This window comes from Tachysurus fulvidraco, chromosome 26 (assembly GCF_022655615.1).
Source record: "Tachysurus fulvidraco isolate hzauxx_2018 chromosome 26, HZAU_PFXX_2.0, whole genome shotgun sequence".
NCBI lineage: Eukaryota > Metazoa > Chordata > Actinopteri > Siluriformes > Bagridae > Tachysurus > Tachysurus fulvidraco.
In genome coordinates, this window is record NC_062543.1 from 16,169,046 (window position 1) to 16,181,545 (window position 12,500).

The following is a 12,500-nucleotide window of genomic DNA, read 5'->3' on the forward strand; positions in this document are numbered from 1 at the left end:
ACAAGACATACAGAAACACCTGGGATGTCAACATTTAGCTTAGAAATGTTGGTTAATTTACACTTCAGTTAGCACTGGCGGCTAACAAAGAGTGTTGAGGAAGTAAAATCACTGTATAACAAATGTATGAAATTAGTGTTTAGAACTAAAACTAAATTAACTGTTTGCCTTCTAGGCACCCCACACACCCCCAACACACACACCCCCAACACACACACATACACACAGACAAACACACACACATACACACACAGTTACACTTCATCTTTTAGCAGACATTCCACCAAATGGTTATTCAGAAGGCAAATACCTTCACCTCATGGGTTTAAGTTAGCAAAATCACACACACACACACACACACACACACACACACACACACACACACACACACACACACACACACACACACACACACACACACACACACACAGAGTGAACTGTCGCTACAGGCCACATTGTCCCTCGGAGAACTGTAATCCTTTAGCTGCTAGTTAAAGTCAATCATTCGAGTATGTTGTTGAATTAGCATGCTAATCCCAGCAGCAACTCTAAGTTTATCTGATGCTAATGTGCTAGCTTGCAGACAATAGGAGTTAAGAATCTATTGTGTTAAAGCTAATCTGTGCTAATAACACAGTGATGGGGTCAGAGCCGAGAGTCCAGCTGGAGAGACTTAATAGAATCAGGCTCCAAACGAGTTTTACTAGAGTGAGCAAACTAATCAGCTAATCAACTCCTGTACAGATACATTAGCATATAGGAGCTAAGTGAGTGCTGCTATCAGTAATATCCTCATTTTGCAGTTTATTAATAAAAAGTATTGGAAAGTTTTGTGCGTACGGTTAAACTTTTAAATACATTTAACAAACATGTTTGTGTATGATGTGGTGATGGAGTCTCTGGTGTGTAAGGAGTCTCTGGTGTGTAAGGAGTCTCTGGTGTGTAAGGAGTCACCGGTGTGTATGGAGTCACCAGTGTGTACGGAGTCACTAGTGTGTAAGGAGTCACCCGTGTGTACAGAGTCACTAGTGTGTAAGGAGTCACCAGTGTGTACAGAGTCACCAGTGTGTAAGGAGTCACCAGTGTGTACAGAGTCACCAGTGTGTACGGAGTCACTAGTGTGTACGGAGTCACTAGTGTGTACAGAGTCACTAGTGTGTACAGAGTCACCAGTGTGTAAGGAGTCACCAGTGTGTACAGAGTCACCAGTGTGTACAGAGTCACTAGTGTGTACAGAGTCACCAGTGTGTACAGAGTCTCCACCAGTGTGTACAGAGTTTAATACTCACACACACACACACACACACACACACACACACACACACACACACACACACACACACACACGACACTTTAAAACTTTAAAAGCTTACAGCCTTAAGCTTTTTGGAGACTACAGACAACTTAGATAAAATGCACAGAAGTTGCAAAATGCGTGTGTGTGTGTGTGTGTGTGTGTGTGTGTGTGTGTGTGTGTGTGTGTGTGTGTGTGTGTGTGTGACAGATATGAAATGACAGTCAGCTGACTGATAAACTAAACAGAGACAGATGAGAGCTGTCTCGCTCACTGTAACCTCTAACCTCTCTCTCTCTTACACACACACATTAACACACACACAGACACACACAAACACACACATTCTTCCTGGCTCCAGACGCTTTTGAAAAAATGTTGTACATGTGCCCTCAGAGCAGTGGAGGTGTGTCACAGTGACATGTTGTTAGTGGTGTGTTGTGTGTTACAGAGTGTGTGTACTGTGTGTTACAGGCTACATTAGTGTTATAATGTTAGTGAGTGCGTGATAGTGTGTGTGTGTGTGTGTATGTGTATGTTGGAGTGTGTGTACAGTTTATAAGCAACTTTCTTTGATCCTTTTCTCTTCTACTTTAGTGAGTGAGTGAAGTGACATACGGCTAAGTACAGTGACCCAGACTCAGAATTTGTTCTCTGCATTTAACCCGTCCAAAGTGCACACACACAGCAGGGAACACACACACACACCGTTAACACACACCCGGAGCAGTGGGCAGCCATTTATGTTGCGGTGCCCGGGGAGCAGTTGGGGGGTTCGGTGCCTTCCTCAGGTGTTGCCGGCCACAGTCAGACTCTATAACCATTAGGCCACGACTGCCCCCGAAACCGTGAAAACGTGTTGATATGTTTAAAGAGTGTGTGATGTGATTTCTCAGTTTTTCTACTGAAATTTCTCATTAAAAGTAATCATTAAAACTCGTGTGTATTTTTTATCAAGATGTAAATAATATCACTGTTTTACTGTTTTACTGTTTTACTGTTTTTCTTGTTGACTCGAGTCTTTTTGGACTCACAGCAGAAACTGATTTGATCTCATTACATATTTTAAAGTTATAAAAAAATAATATAGGCTACACACACGCACGCACACACACGCACACACAAACGCACGCACGCACGCACACACGCACGCACACACACACACACACACACACACACACACACACACACACACACACACACACACACAAATGCACACTGATCGTGTAAAGTAACTTTATATAACTTTTTTTCTTTTCTCCAAATAATTAGTTTTTAACACTTGAGCTCTAAACGGTAATCACACACACACACACACACACACACACACACACACACACACACACACACACACACACACACACACACACACGGTAATTAGGAGTGTAAATAAAGTGCAGAAATCAGCTTTCTGAATGCAGATGAGCGATAAGAAGGAGACCTGGTTGGGGGGTAAATGAGATTGCGATGGCGCGTGAGGGGGCGGTTGGGGGGGGGGGGGCAATGGGGCGGGGTGGAATGTTGGATGTTGGGTGGATGCCATAAAAACGCGCTCGTACTCCGTGACTCCCGTTCAGTTCACCGATCAGTCACCTGGAATAAACAGCACGCACGGTTTAATTCGGATTAACGATGCGGTCCCGGTCGTTCCTCGTGCCCTTCTTTGCGCCTCTGTTGCTGTTGGTGTCGGTTCAGCGCGCGCACGCCGGCGGTGAGTACTGCCACGGATGGAGCGACGCGTCCGGCGCGCGGCACCGAGGATTCCGCTGTCCAGAGCGCTACGACGGCGAGGGCGCGCGCTACTGCTGTGGCTCGTGCTCGCTGCGTTACTGCTGCGCCGCTCCGGACGCGCGCCTCGATCAGAGCACGTGCCCTGCCGAGCTGGACTTCCACAACCAAGGAGCACGAGACGTTCCACCGAGCCGTAAGTGTTTTATTAAACAAATATATATATAGGCTTATATACATCACATATATCACATATATCACATATATCACATATATCACATATATCTATCATTCTGTCCCTCTGAGGCACTGAAACACATTCGTTTATTATTAAACATTATTAAACACATTTATTATAAAAATAAATCATTACTTATAACTTTTCATAAGTTTCAGTTCTTCAGAACATCTCACAACTTGTTGAAGGTTTTTATTATGTACTTTTAATGGTCGTTAATGTTCTGAGCTCAACTTTGTTATTATCCTGTAATATATCACTATAACTTATATCACTGTTATTATTATTATTGTTGTTGTTATTATCATCATCATCATCATCATTAATATTGTTGTTACTAATTATTTATTTGTTTGTTTATTTATTTATTATGCACTGGTTCACCAAGATAAATTCCATGTAAACTCTTGGTATGTAATAAAGCTAAGTTTTGTAACTTGGCCTTGTGATGAGAGACATGATTTATTAAACTCTTTTGTCTTTATTCCCGCAGTTCCGACTTATCTGCCCTTTGTGATCGTAGTGAGCGCCTTCCTGTCCTTTGTTCTGCTCGGGTCGCTGATCTCCGTCTGCTGCTGTCACTGTGTGAAGCCGAAGCCCAGCGACCGGCCCAGTCCCACACAGACCAGTTTGTTGGAATCAGGAGGCCCGTCACCTAAAAGCTCCACCCCTTCGTGTATGTCCAACTCTGGACTCCACCCGCCTCGCCCGAGTCCGGCAGAACTCAGCGTGTACAGTGCATTTCCACCAGCATTTGTTCCTCCACTTCACCAGGGGGCACCACAGTTTTACCCAAATTATCCCAACTATTCACTGCCCCCGGAGCACACCATGCTGATCGCACCGGCGTTCCTGGACACGCACGGACATGGACACGGTCCGCCCTTCCATCAGGACCCTGTCTACCCCAATGTTACTGTCTGATGATGTCACAGGACCAAAAACTATAAACAAGTAGAAACATGAAAAGCAGCATGGTGATGAAGATCACAGCCGTTACCTTCCCATCACAGGGGACTAAAGACAGTTTTTAAATAAAAACCTATGTTTATTTAGCTGATATTAACAGTGAAGATCACAAACATGTATGAACATGGCTCAGAAATCCTGTCACATTAGCCTGCTAGCTAGCACTAACTGTAAAAGTTTTAATGTGCCTCAAACACTCTCTCAGAAATCCTGTCACATTAGCCAGATGTCTTCAGTCCATTGAAAGTCTCCGTTGTCACATTCATTGGTATGAGTTTAAATCCTGAAATCTTGTAGTTAGCATTCTTATATTAGCTAGCTAGCATTAGCAGTAATGTTTGCGTAGCATGCTAATCTGTGTCCTTCTCCATCGTGTCTTTAAATTTGCTTCTTATAGGAGTGTTTTTCTGCTTTAAACATTTTTGTAAAATGTTTTTTTTAATAAACTCACAGATTATAGAGTTTGTTATTTAAAAAAAAAACAGAGAAACAATAAAGACTTATATTTAAATACCTGGATGAGTGTGTGATGATTTTTGCATAGAGTTTGCACAGTGCAACATGCTCCAGTACACTGTGCTTTTAGAGTGTGTGTGTGTGTGTGTGTGTGTGTGTGTGTGTGTCTGTGTGAGAGAGAGAGATTCACAGCAGGAGAACTGAAAGACAATAGCCCCAAATTGTCTTCACACCACTGAGAGAGACGAAGCCCAGGTGGAGACATTGTGTGTGTGTGTGTGTGTGTGTGTGTGTGTGTGTGTGAGAGAGAGAGAGAGAGAGAGATTAGGACTTAGCAGCACAGCAGGTGGTTATAAAGATGCGCAGGAGTTCGTTAAGTGTGCATTAGCAAACCGAATGACTCTCCTGAATCCTGTTCACATGCAAAGCATCATAAAGGATCCAGTTTCCACCTGAAGTGAAATCACACACCGTCACCAGCAGCTCAGTCTTTTATTTAATGTCTTTTGTACAACAATCTGTAATATTTACTAAAATAACCAGCTTTTTTTTTTTTTAACTGTACTCAAACACTAACCTGTTAGTTACTTAACACCTTATTACAGGACAATCTGAGATCTTTATCCTTTAGCTACGAGAACTTCATATCTGTGTTTATTTCTGGTTCTGAAGCTAAAGTGAAGGCTTGTTGTTTCCACCATGGTATCTCACGTCCACCATGGTATCTCACGTCCACCATGGTATCTCACGTCCTGAGGAACACACACGAAACTGTGGAGCTGTTTGTTACATCTCTGTTTAAATGAAAACGAGCACAAAGCTTCGTAAGGCTAGTTTTAGTGTTCTGATTTAGTCTACTGACTAATTTCATATGAATATATTGTGATAAAGATGAATGTGTCGATTTATATCAGTAGATTTAACAGATGGGGGCACGGTGGCTTAGTGGGTAGCACGTTCGCCTCACACCTCCAGGGTCGGGGGTTCGATTCCCGCCTCCGCCTTGTATGTTCTCCCTGTGCCTCGGGGGTTTCCTCCAGGTACTCCGGTTTCCTCCCCCGGTCCAAAGACATGCATGGTAGGTTGATTGGCATCTCTAGAAAAATTGTCCGTAGTGTGTGTGTGTGTGTGAATGAGAGTGTGTGTGTGCCCTGTGATGGGTTGGCACTCCGTCCAGAGTGTATCCTGCCTCGATGCCCGATGATGCCTGAGACAGGCACAGGCTCCCTGTGACCCGAGAAGTTCGGATAAGCGGTAGAAAATGAGTGAGAGAGATGAGTGAGAGATTTAACAGATTTATTTGTACCTTTGTGACGCATCTTTATGTTTTTATCTCTGAGATGGCAGAAATTTAGTTACAGTGTTTTTGTTATGCAAGACCTCTGGTGTGTGTTTTAATAAATGAAGATGTGTACAGATGTGTAAATAAATAAATAAATAAATAAATAAATACTCCGCTGGACACAGAGGTGTTTACTGGAAATGCTGTTCTTGTCTACACACTCATGAAGAGTTCACATACACAAATCATTTTTTCTTCAATTATTTATTCAATTCTACACACACACTCAAACACACACACAGACACACACTCTCAAACACACACACAAACACACACACTCAGACACACACTCTCAAACACACACAAACTTACACACACACAGACACACACACTCTCAAACACACACACAAGCAGACAGACACACACACACAGACACACACTCTCAAACACACACAAACTTACACACACACACTCTCAAACACACACACTCAAACACAGACACTTACACACACTCTCAAACACACACACACACACACTCAAACACACACACAAACTTAAAAACACACACACTCAAACACACACAGACACATACACACACAAACTTACACACACTCTCTCAAACACACACAAACTTACACACAGACACACTCTCAAACACACACACACACACAAACTTACACACACTCTCTCAAACACACACACACACACAGACACACTCTCAAACACACACAGACACACAAACTTACACACACACACACACACACACACACACACACACACACACACACACACACACACACACACACACACACACACACACACACACACACACACACACAGAGAGAGATTTGTGGCTCCTCCCATTAAAGTGAGTGCAGACATCTAAATTAAATATCAGTTACTGAACTGAACTTTTTAATGAAAATGAGAAAAATACAACATACAAAATATTTACAAAAAAATGAGCTATAAATAAACAAGAAACAATTATTAGACACAATAAATTGTGAAGATATTTGTACAAACTGATCATTTAATGCCACGTTCACAAAACCTTCCATCGTCACTGGTCAAGAGAAAACAACACAATTGTTCAAATGTAGAACAAAAAAAAAGAAACTTCGTAAACATCTGAAAGTAAAAATCCCAAACTTAAGCGGATTTACACACAGATGGGTTTAAAGGTTTCACTGGTGTTGTGTAGAAAAGAGAGAAGTGTGAAGGGAACAGATAAAGAAACACAAATACAAAACCTTCTAAGTAGTAAAATGTACATTTATAAAGAAGAATAAAAAATAACACTTCATTTAATAACCTAAAAATTAAGTGTCCTTCATTATCAGGGAAAACGTCCACAGTACACACACTCTGAACTCTAAACACACACACGAGAGAAACACTTTATTCACTATTCAACTTTTCTCCTAGTTTGAGATTTAAGCTTTAACTCAGTTACCCGAGTGTTGAGCTTCTGATTCCCCAAAGTACAGAAATATAAAAACAAAATGATAAAAAGACAGAAAGAGGAAAAATTACAGGCTGAGTGCAGCAACAACAGTGTATTTATACTGTGTGTGTGTGTGTAAGAGAGAGAGAGAGAGAGAGAGAGAGAGAGAGTATTTCTGTAGTCTGTATGTGTGTCTGTATGTGTGTGTCTGTGTATGTTTGTGTGTAGGTGTCTGTGTGCATGTTTGTGTCTCTATGTGTGTGTGTTTCTGTGTATGTTTGTGTGTAGGTGTGTGTCTGTGTATGTTTGTGTGTAGGTGTGTGTGTCTGTATGTGTGTGTGTGTGTCTGTGTATGTTTGAGTGTAGGTGTGTGTGTCTGTATGTGTGTGTGTGTGTGTGTATGTTTGAGTGTAGGTGTGTGTGTCTGTATGTGTGTGTGTGTCTGTGTATGTTTGTGTGTAGGTGTGTGTGTCTGTATGTGTGTGTGTCTGTGTATGTTTGTGTGTAGGTGTGTGTGTCTGTATGTGTGTGTGCCTGTGTATGTTTATGTGTAGGTGTGTGTGTCTGTATGTGTGTGTGTCTGTGTATGTTTGTGTGTAGGTGTGTGTGTGTGTGTGTGTGTGCGCGTGCGTGTGTGTCTATTTGCGTGAGTGTGCATGTGTGTGTTTGTGTGTAGGTGTCTGTGTGCATGTGTATGTGTGTGTCTCTATGTGTGTGTCTGTGTATGTTTGTGTGTCTGTGTGTATGTGTGTGTATGTGTGTGTCTGTGTGTGTGTGTCTCTGTGTGTGTGTGTGTGTGTGTGTGTGTGTGTGTGTGTGTGTGTGTGTGTGTGTGTGTTTGTTACTCATCAGGTTTCCTTTTGGGTTTTTTGGGGTTGCGCGAGCGGCTCTTGGCTTTACACAGAGGGCAGATCGGGGCGTTGCGGTGGATCTGCTGATGACACGACAGACATGCCTATACACACACACACACACACACACACACACACAAACAAATTTGTTAAACTTGTTTATGTCAAAATTCTACAACAACAGAAATGGACTTTGGCCAGCGGTTTTACAGACACATGACGCTTCAGAGCAGGTTTTCGCTGCAAATTGGTCGACAAAAGACTCTGTTTTCCAGCAGCCTCACAAATCACACAACCTTTAACCTCTCACACCTGTCTGGCTTCATTCGTACCTTCATGGGCGGCGGCTGTTGACGGAAAGTGGTTGCCGGTTGTCGTGCATCTTGTTTCCTAGCTGCCTGAAGCTGTTGTGCGGTTGCTGCCGCTGCCGCTAAGGATTCTGGGATCGGAGGCTCCGAGGGTTCCGTCTGCCACTCGGCTTTGTGCTTCTCAAAATAACTAGACACACAAACACACATACAGTAAGTTAATATATGAAGGTCATTCAGAGGAACTGTGTGTGTGTGTGTGTGTGTGTGTGTGTGAGAGAGAGACTGACTCGAGGGACAGTCGCTCCTCCTCTCGGCTGAGTTCCGGAAGTCTCTGCAGCCCGAGCGTCGCTCTCAGGTTGTCGATGTGCTCCTTCAGAGGTTTGTACTCATCGTGCAACCTCCGAGTCGAATCCAGCAGTTTGTTCAGATCACACTCTGACTGCTTTATAGTGTTCTCCATCTGACACACACACACACACACACACACACACACACACACACACACACACACACACACGGTTACCACCTGTAGTTGCACACAATCCAACAACTCGTATAGTACAAAAACTTGTATATTACACAATAACACACTCCGTCATTACTCAGTGTTTCCTCTGAAAAGAAGAAAAAGAATTCAGAACATTTTTAGAATTTCAGTCTCTCAGTTGTTTCTAAAAAAATTCCAGCTTTTCATCTTAAAGTTCAAATTTGTTGCAACTGACTTTCCACAAGACTCCTGATGTAAAAGTGCTGTGAATTTATGCTTTTGTGCATGTGTGTGTGTGTTTGCGTGTGTGTGTGTGTGTGTGCATGTGTGTGCTTGTGCATGTGTGTGTGTGTGTGCATGTGTGTGTGTGCATGTGTGTGTGTATGTGTGCGCATGTGTGCATGTGTGTGTGTGTGCATGTGTGTGTGTGCATGTGTGTGTGTGTACCACGTTGATGTCAGCGTGGATGAGGCGGAGCTCCTCGACATGTGCCATCTTCTCCTGCAGCAGCAGCTCCATTTCCTGTTTGTACTCTCGCAGGTGTTTCTCCTCAGACTCCAGCGTCGCAAACTCGGAGCGGAGTCGAGTCTTCAGCTTCTCCATCTGAACCGTCTTATTACTGCACACACACACACACACACACACACACACACACACACACACACACACACACAAAGGAGCGTTAGTACACCTCTGTCCATACACAGCAGAGTACAAAAGTTTGTGCACCCTGTTATTAAAGAACATGTGCTGGTTTTATCCGTTTACAGTCAGGTGTAACGTCCTGACTTTCATTACAGCAGACATATAAACAGCCTCTCCTTCTTCTCTCAGTCGTTTATCACACGCTGACACTGGAGACTCCTTTCACACACGATAGGTAAATAAAGGTCTCGTTAACACATCATTTCTTTGTAATTGTCGAGCATCTGATGTACAAACCCCACTGAGTGTTCTGTAGCTATGAACACGATAAGGTTCTAGCACAAGGTCGTTAATATGAGCTTATTACCGGCTGTAATAAACGTGTAATAAACGTGTAATAAATATAATTAATAAACAGACATTAACTCCGCTCTAAAGCACTCTGGTGGATTATATTCTGTATTTTTAGATTATTATTCCTAAATATCTCCATTACATGTATTGAATTTTTAAATAAACATTAAAACTTGATATTTTAATTGAAGAGTAAATGAGGTGTAAAGTAGCGGCTCGGACCAGATGTTTATAACAATAGCTAATGCTAATGCTAATGCTAACTGCATTCAGCCGATGTTTATAACAATAGCTAATGCTAATGCTAACTGCTATCTGCATTCCGCACACAACTCACCGGATGTCTTTTATATTCTCCAGCTTGTTCATGATCTCCTGCTCGTCCGACATCTCCAGGTTTAAGTCACTTTTTGCTCGCGGACCGAATGTAAGGCGCTGTGAGGTTTTATATTCGTGCTGTTCGGCTCATAACAACGCGAGCACTGATGCTAAAGCGCTGAGGACTACAACAAGCTCCTACACACTCAATATCCCATGAAGCTTTGCGAACAAGGAAACAGGATGTTCTTGTAAGGCAGCGGCTACCGGAAACGCTTTAAGACCGCCATAAAAAGAACATTTATGACATAAAACATTCCAAATTTTAATATTTAAATTAAATAAAACATATTAAATAATACAGTCTAGTGCTGGTGGTTAGGAGTCTTATTTTTCTGAGATTTAATTACACAGAATTTATGATAAATTCAACATTTTATAAAATGTCATAAAACCGGTGCCCCCAGTTTGAGAACCACTGGCCCTAGACTACATGTCCTGAGCAGGTGTTGTCAGTGACCCGGGGCCCCCTGGCACCATCTCAGGGCCCCCAGTTTGAGACCCACTGGCCCTAGACTACATGTCCTGAGCAGGTGTTGTCAGTGATCCGGGGCCCCCTGGCACCATCTCAGGGCCCCAGTTTGAGAACCACTGACCCTAGACTACATGTCCTGAGCAGGTGTTGTCAGTGACCCGGGGCCCCCTGGCACCATCTCAGGGCCCCCAGTTTGAGACCCACTGGCCCTAGACTACATGTCCTGAGCAGGTGTTGTCAGTGACCCGGGGCCCCCGGCACCATCTCAGGGCCCCCAGTTTGAGAACCACTGACCCTAGACTACATGTCCTGAGCAGGTGTTGTCAGTGACCCGGGGCCCCCTAACACCATCTCAGGGCCCCAGTTTGAGACCCACTGGCCCTAGACTACATGTCCTGAGCAGGTGTTGTCAGTGACCCGGGGCCCCTGGCACCATCTCAGGGCCCCCAGTTTGAGAACCACTGACCCTAGACTACATGTCCTGAGCAGGTGTTGTCAGTGACCCGGGGCCCCCTGGCACCATCTCAGGGCCCCCAGTTTGAGACCCACTGGCCCTAGACTACATGTCCTGAGCAGGTGTTGTCAGTGACCCGGGGCCCCTGGCACCATCTCAGGGCCCCCAGTTTGAGAGCCACTGGCCCTAGACTACATGTCCTGAGCAGGTGTTGTCAGTGACCCAGGGCCCTCTGGCACCATCTCAGGGCCCCCAGTTTGAGAACCACTGGCCCTAGACTACATGTCCTGAGCAGGTGTTGTCAGTGACCCGGGGCCCTCTGGCACCATCTCAGGGCCCCCAGTTTGAGAACCACTGGCCCTAGACTACATGTCCTGAGCAGGTGTTGTCAGTGACCAGGCTGTAAAACTGTTGACTAAGTTACAGACACTGATGACAAACTCCTGCTGATGATCTGGGAAACGTCTCTAACAGCAGTCACAATGTCATTGTTTGTGTTAAACACGTTGTGAATGAGTTGTAACATTAAACAGGAGATCATGACTTACTCTGTGCTCAAAGTGATGCTCGCAGCTCCAGGGCTTTTCTCTGTGGGAGAACGAGGACGATGATGAACAGTTCCAGGATCTGCTTTTTTTTGTTGCATTAAATCTTACCCAGATACAATAGTGCTATTTTCTGATTGGCTGTTGTGTAGCCTCTTGTTTTGATTGGCTGATAAGTGTCAGGCTCAGCTAAGAGCTCCAGGGGAGACGTGCTTGGTTCCTGCCCGGTTCCATAGAGACGGCGGTGCGGACTGATACAGTTTGGGTGCTGCGGCTTATTAAATATATGATAAATAGTCAGTTTGTCTGGGTGATAAATACGATGTGTGGTTTTTAGAATAGAATAGAACAGGGGCATAGAAGCCTTTTTTATTGCCACATATACATTACAGCACAGTGGAATTCTTTTCTTCACCTACCCCAACTGAGTAGGTTGGGGTCAGAGTGCAGGGGCAGCTATGATACAGCACCCCTGGAGCAGGGAGGGTTAAGGGCCTTGCTCAAGGGCCCAGCAGGGGCAGCTTTGCTGTGCTGGGGCTTGAACCCAGATCCTCCGATCAACAACCCAGAGCCTTAACCAGTGGAG

At 44.0% G+C, this 12,500-nt stretch overlaps 2 protein-coding genes across 4 annotated transcripts in view; one reads left to right on the plus strand and one right to left on the minus strand.

Annotated features, from left to right (window-relative positions):
- Window positions 1-2,835: 2,835 nt before the first annotated feature.
- shisa2a (shisa family member 2a) lies at window positions 2,836-4,746 on the plus strand. Its single transcript, XM_027170778.2, has 2 exons — window positions 2,836-3,218; window positions 3,754-4,746. The coding sequence occupies exons 1-2, from the start codon at window positions 2,927-2,929 to the stop codon at window positions 4,182-4,184; spliced, it is 723 nt and encodes a 240-aa protein (XP_027026579.2). The 5' UTR covers window positions 2,836-2,926; the 3' UTR covers window positions 4,185-4,746.
- Window positions 4,747-8,141: 3,395 nt separating this feature from the next.
- Window positions 8,142-12,500, minus strand: part of zc4h2 (zinc finger, C4H2 domain containing) — an 8,086-nt gene continuing 3,727 nt past the window's right edge. The window contains exons 2-6 of one of the 3 annotated variants that reach the window (XM_027170790.2): window positions 11,918-11,957; window positions 9,511-9,682; window positions 8,864-9,036; window positions 8,598-8,763; window positions 8,142-8,369 (exon numbers count right to left, since the gene is read on the minus strand). In XM_027170790.2, the coding sequence (XP_027026591.1) occupies window positions 8,256-8,369; window positions 8,598-8,763; window positions 8,864-9,036; window positions 9,511-9,666 (609 nt within the window). In that variant the 5' untranslated portion in view covers window positions 9,667-9,682; window positions 11,918-11,957 and the 3' untranslated portion in view covers window positions 8,142-8,255. Of the gene's footprint in view, window positions 8,370-8,597; window positions 8,764-8,863; window positions 9,037-9,510; window positions 9,683-10,399; window positions 10,619-11,917; window positions 11,958-12,500 lie in introns of those variants that run through there. The other 2 variants (XM_027170789.2, XM_027170791.2) reach the window with 2 other exon arrangements.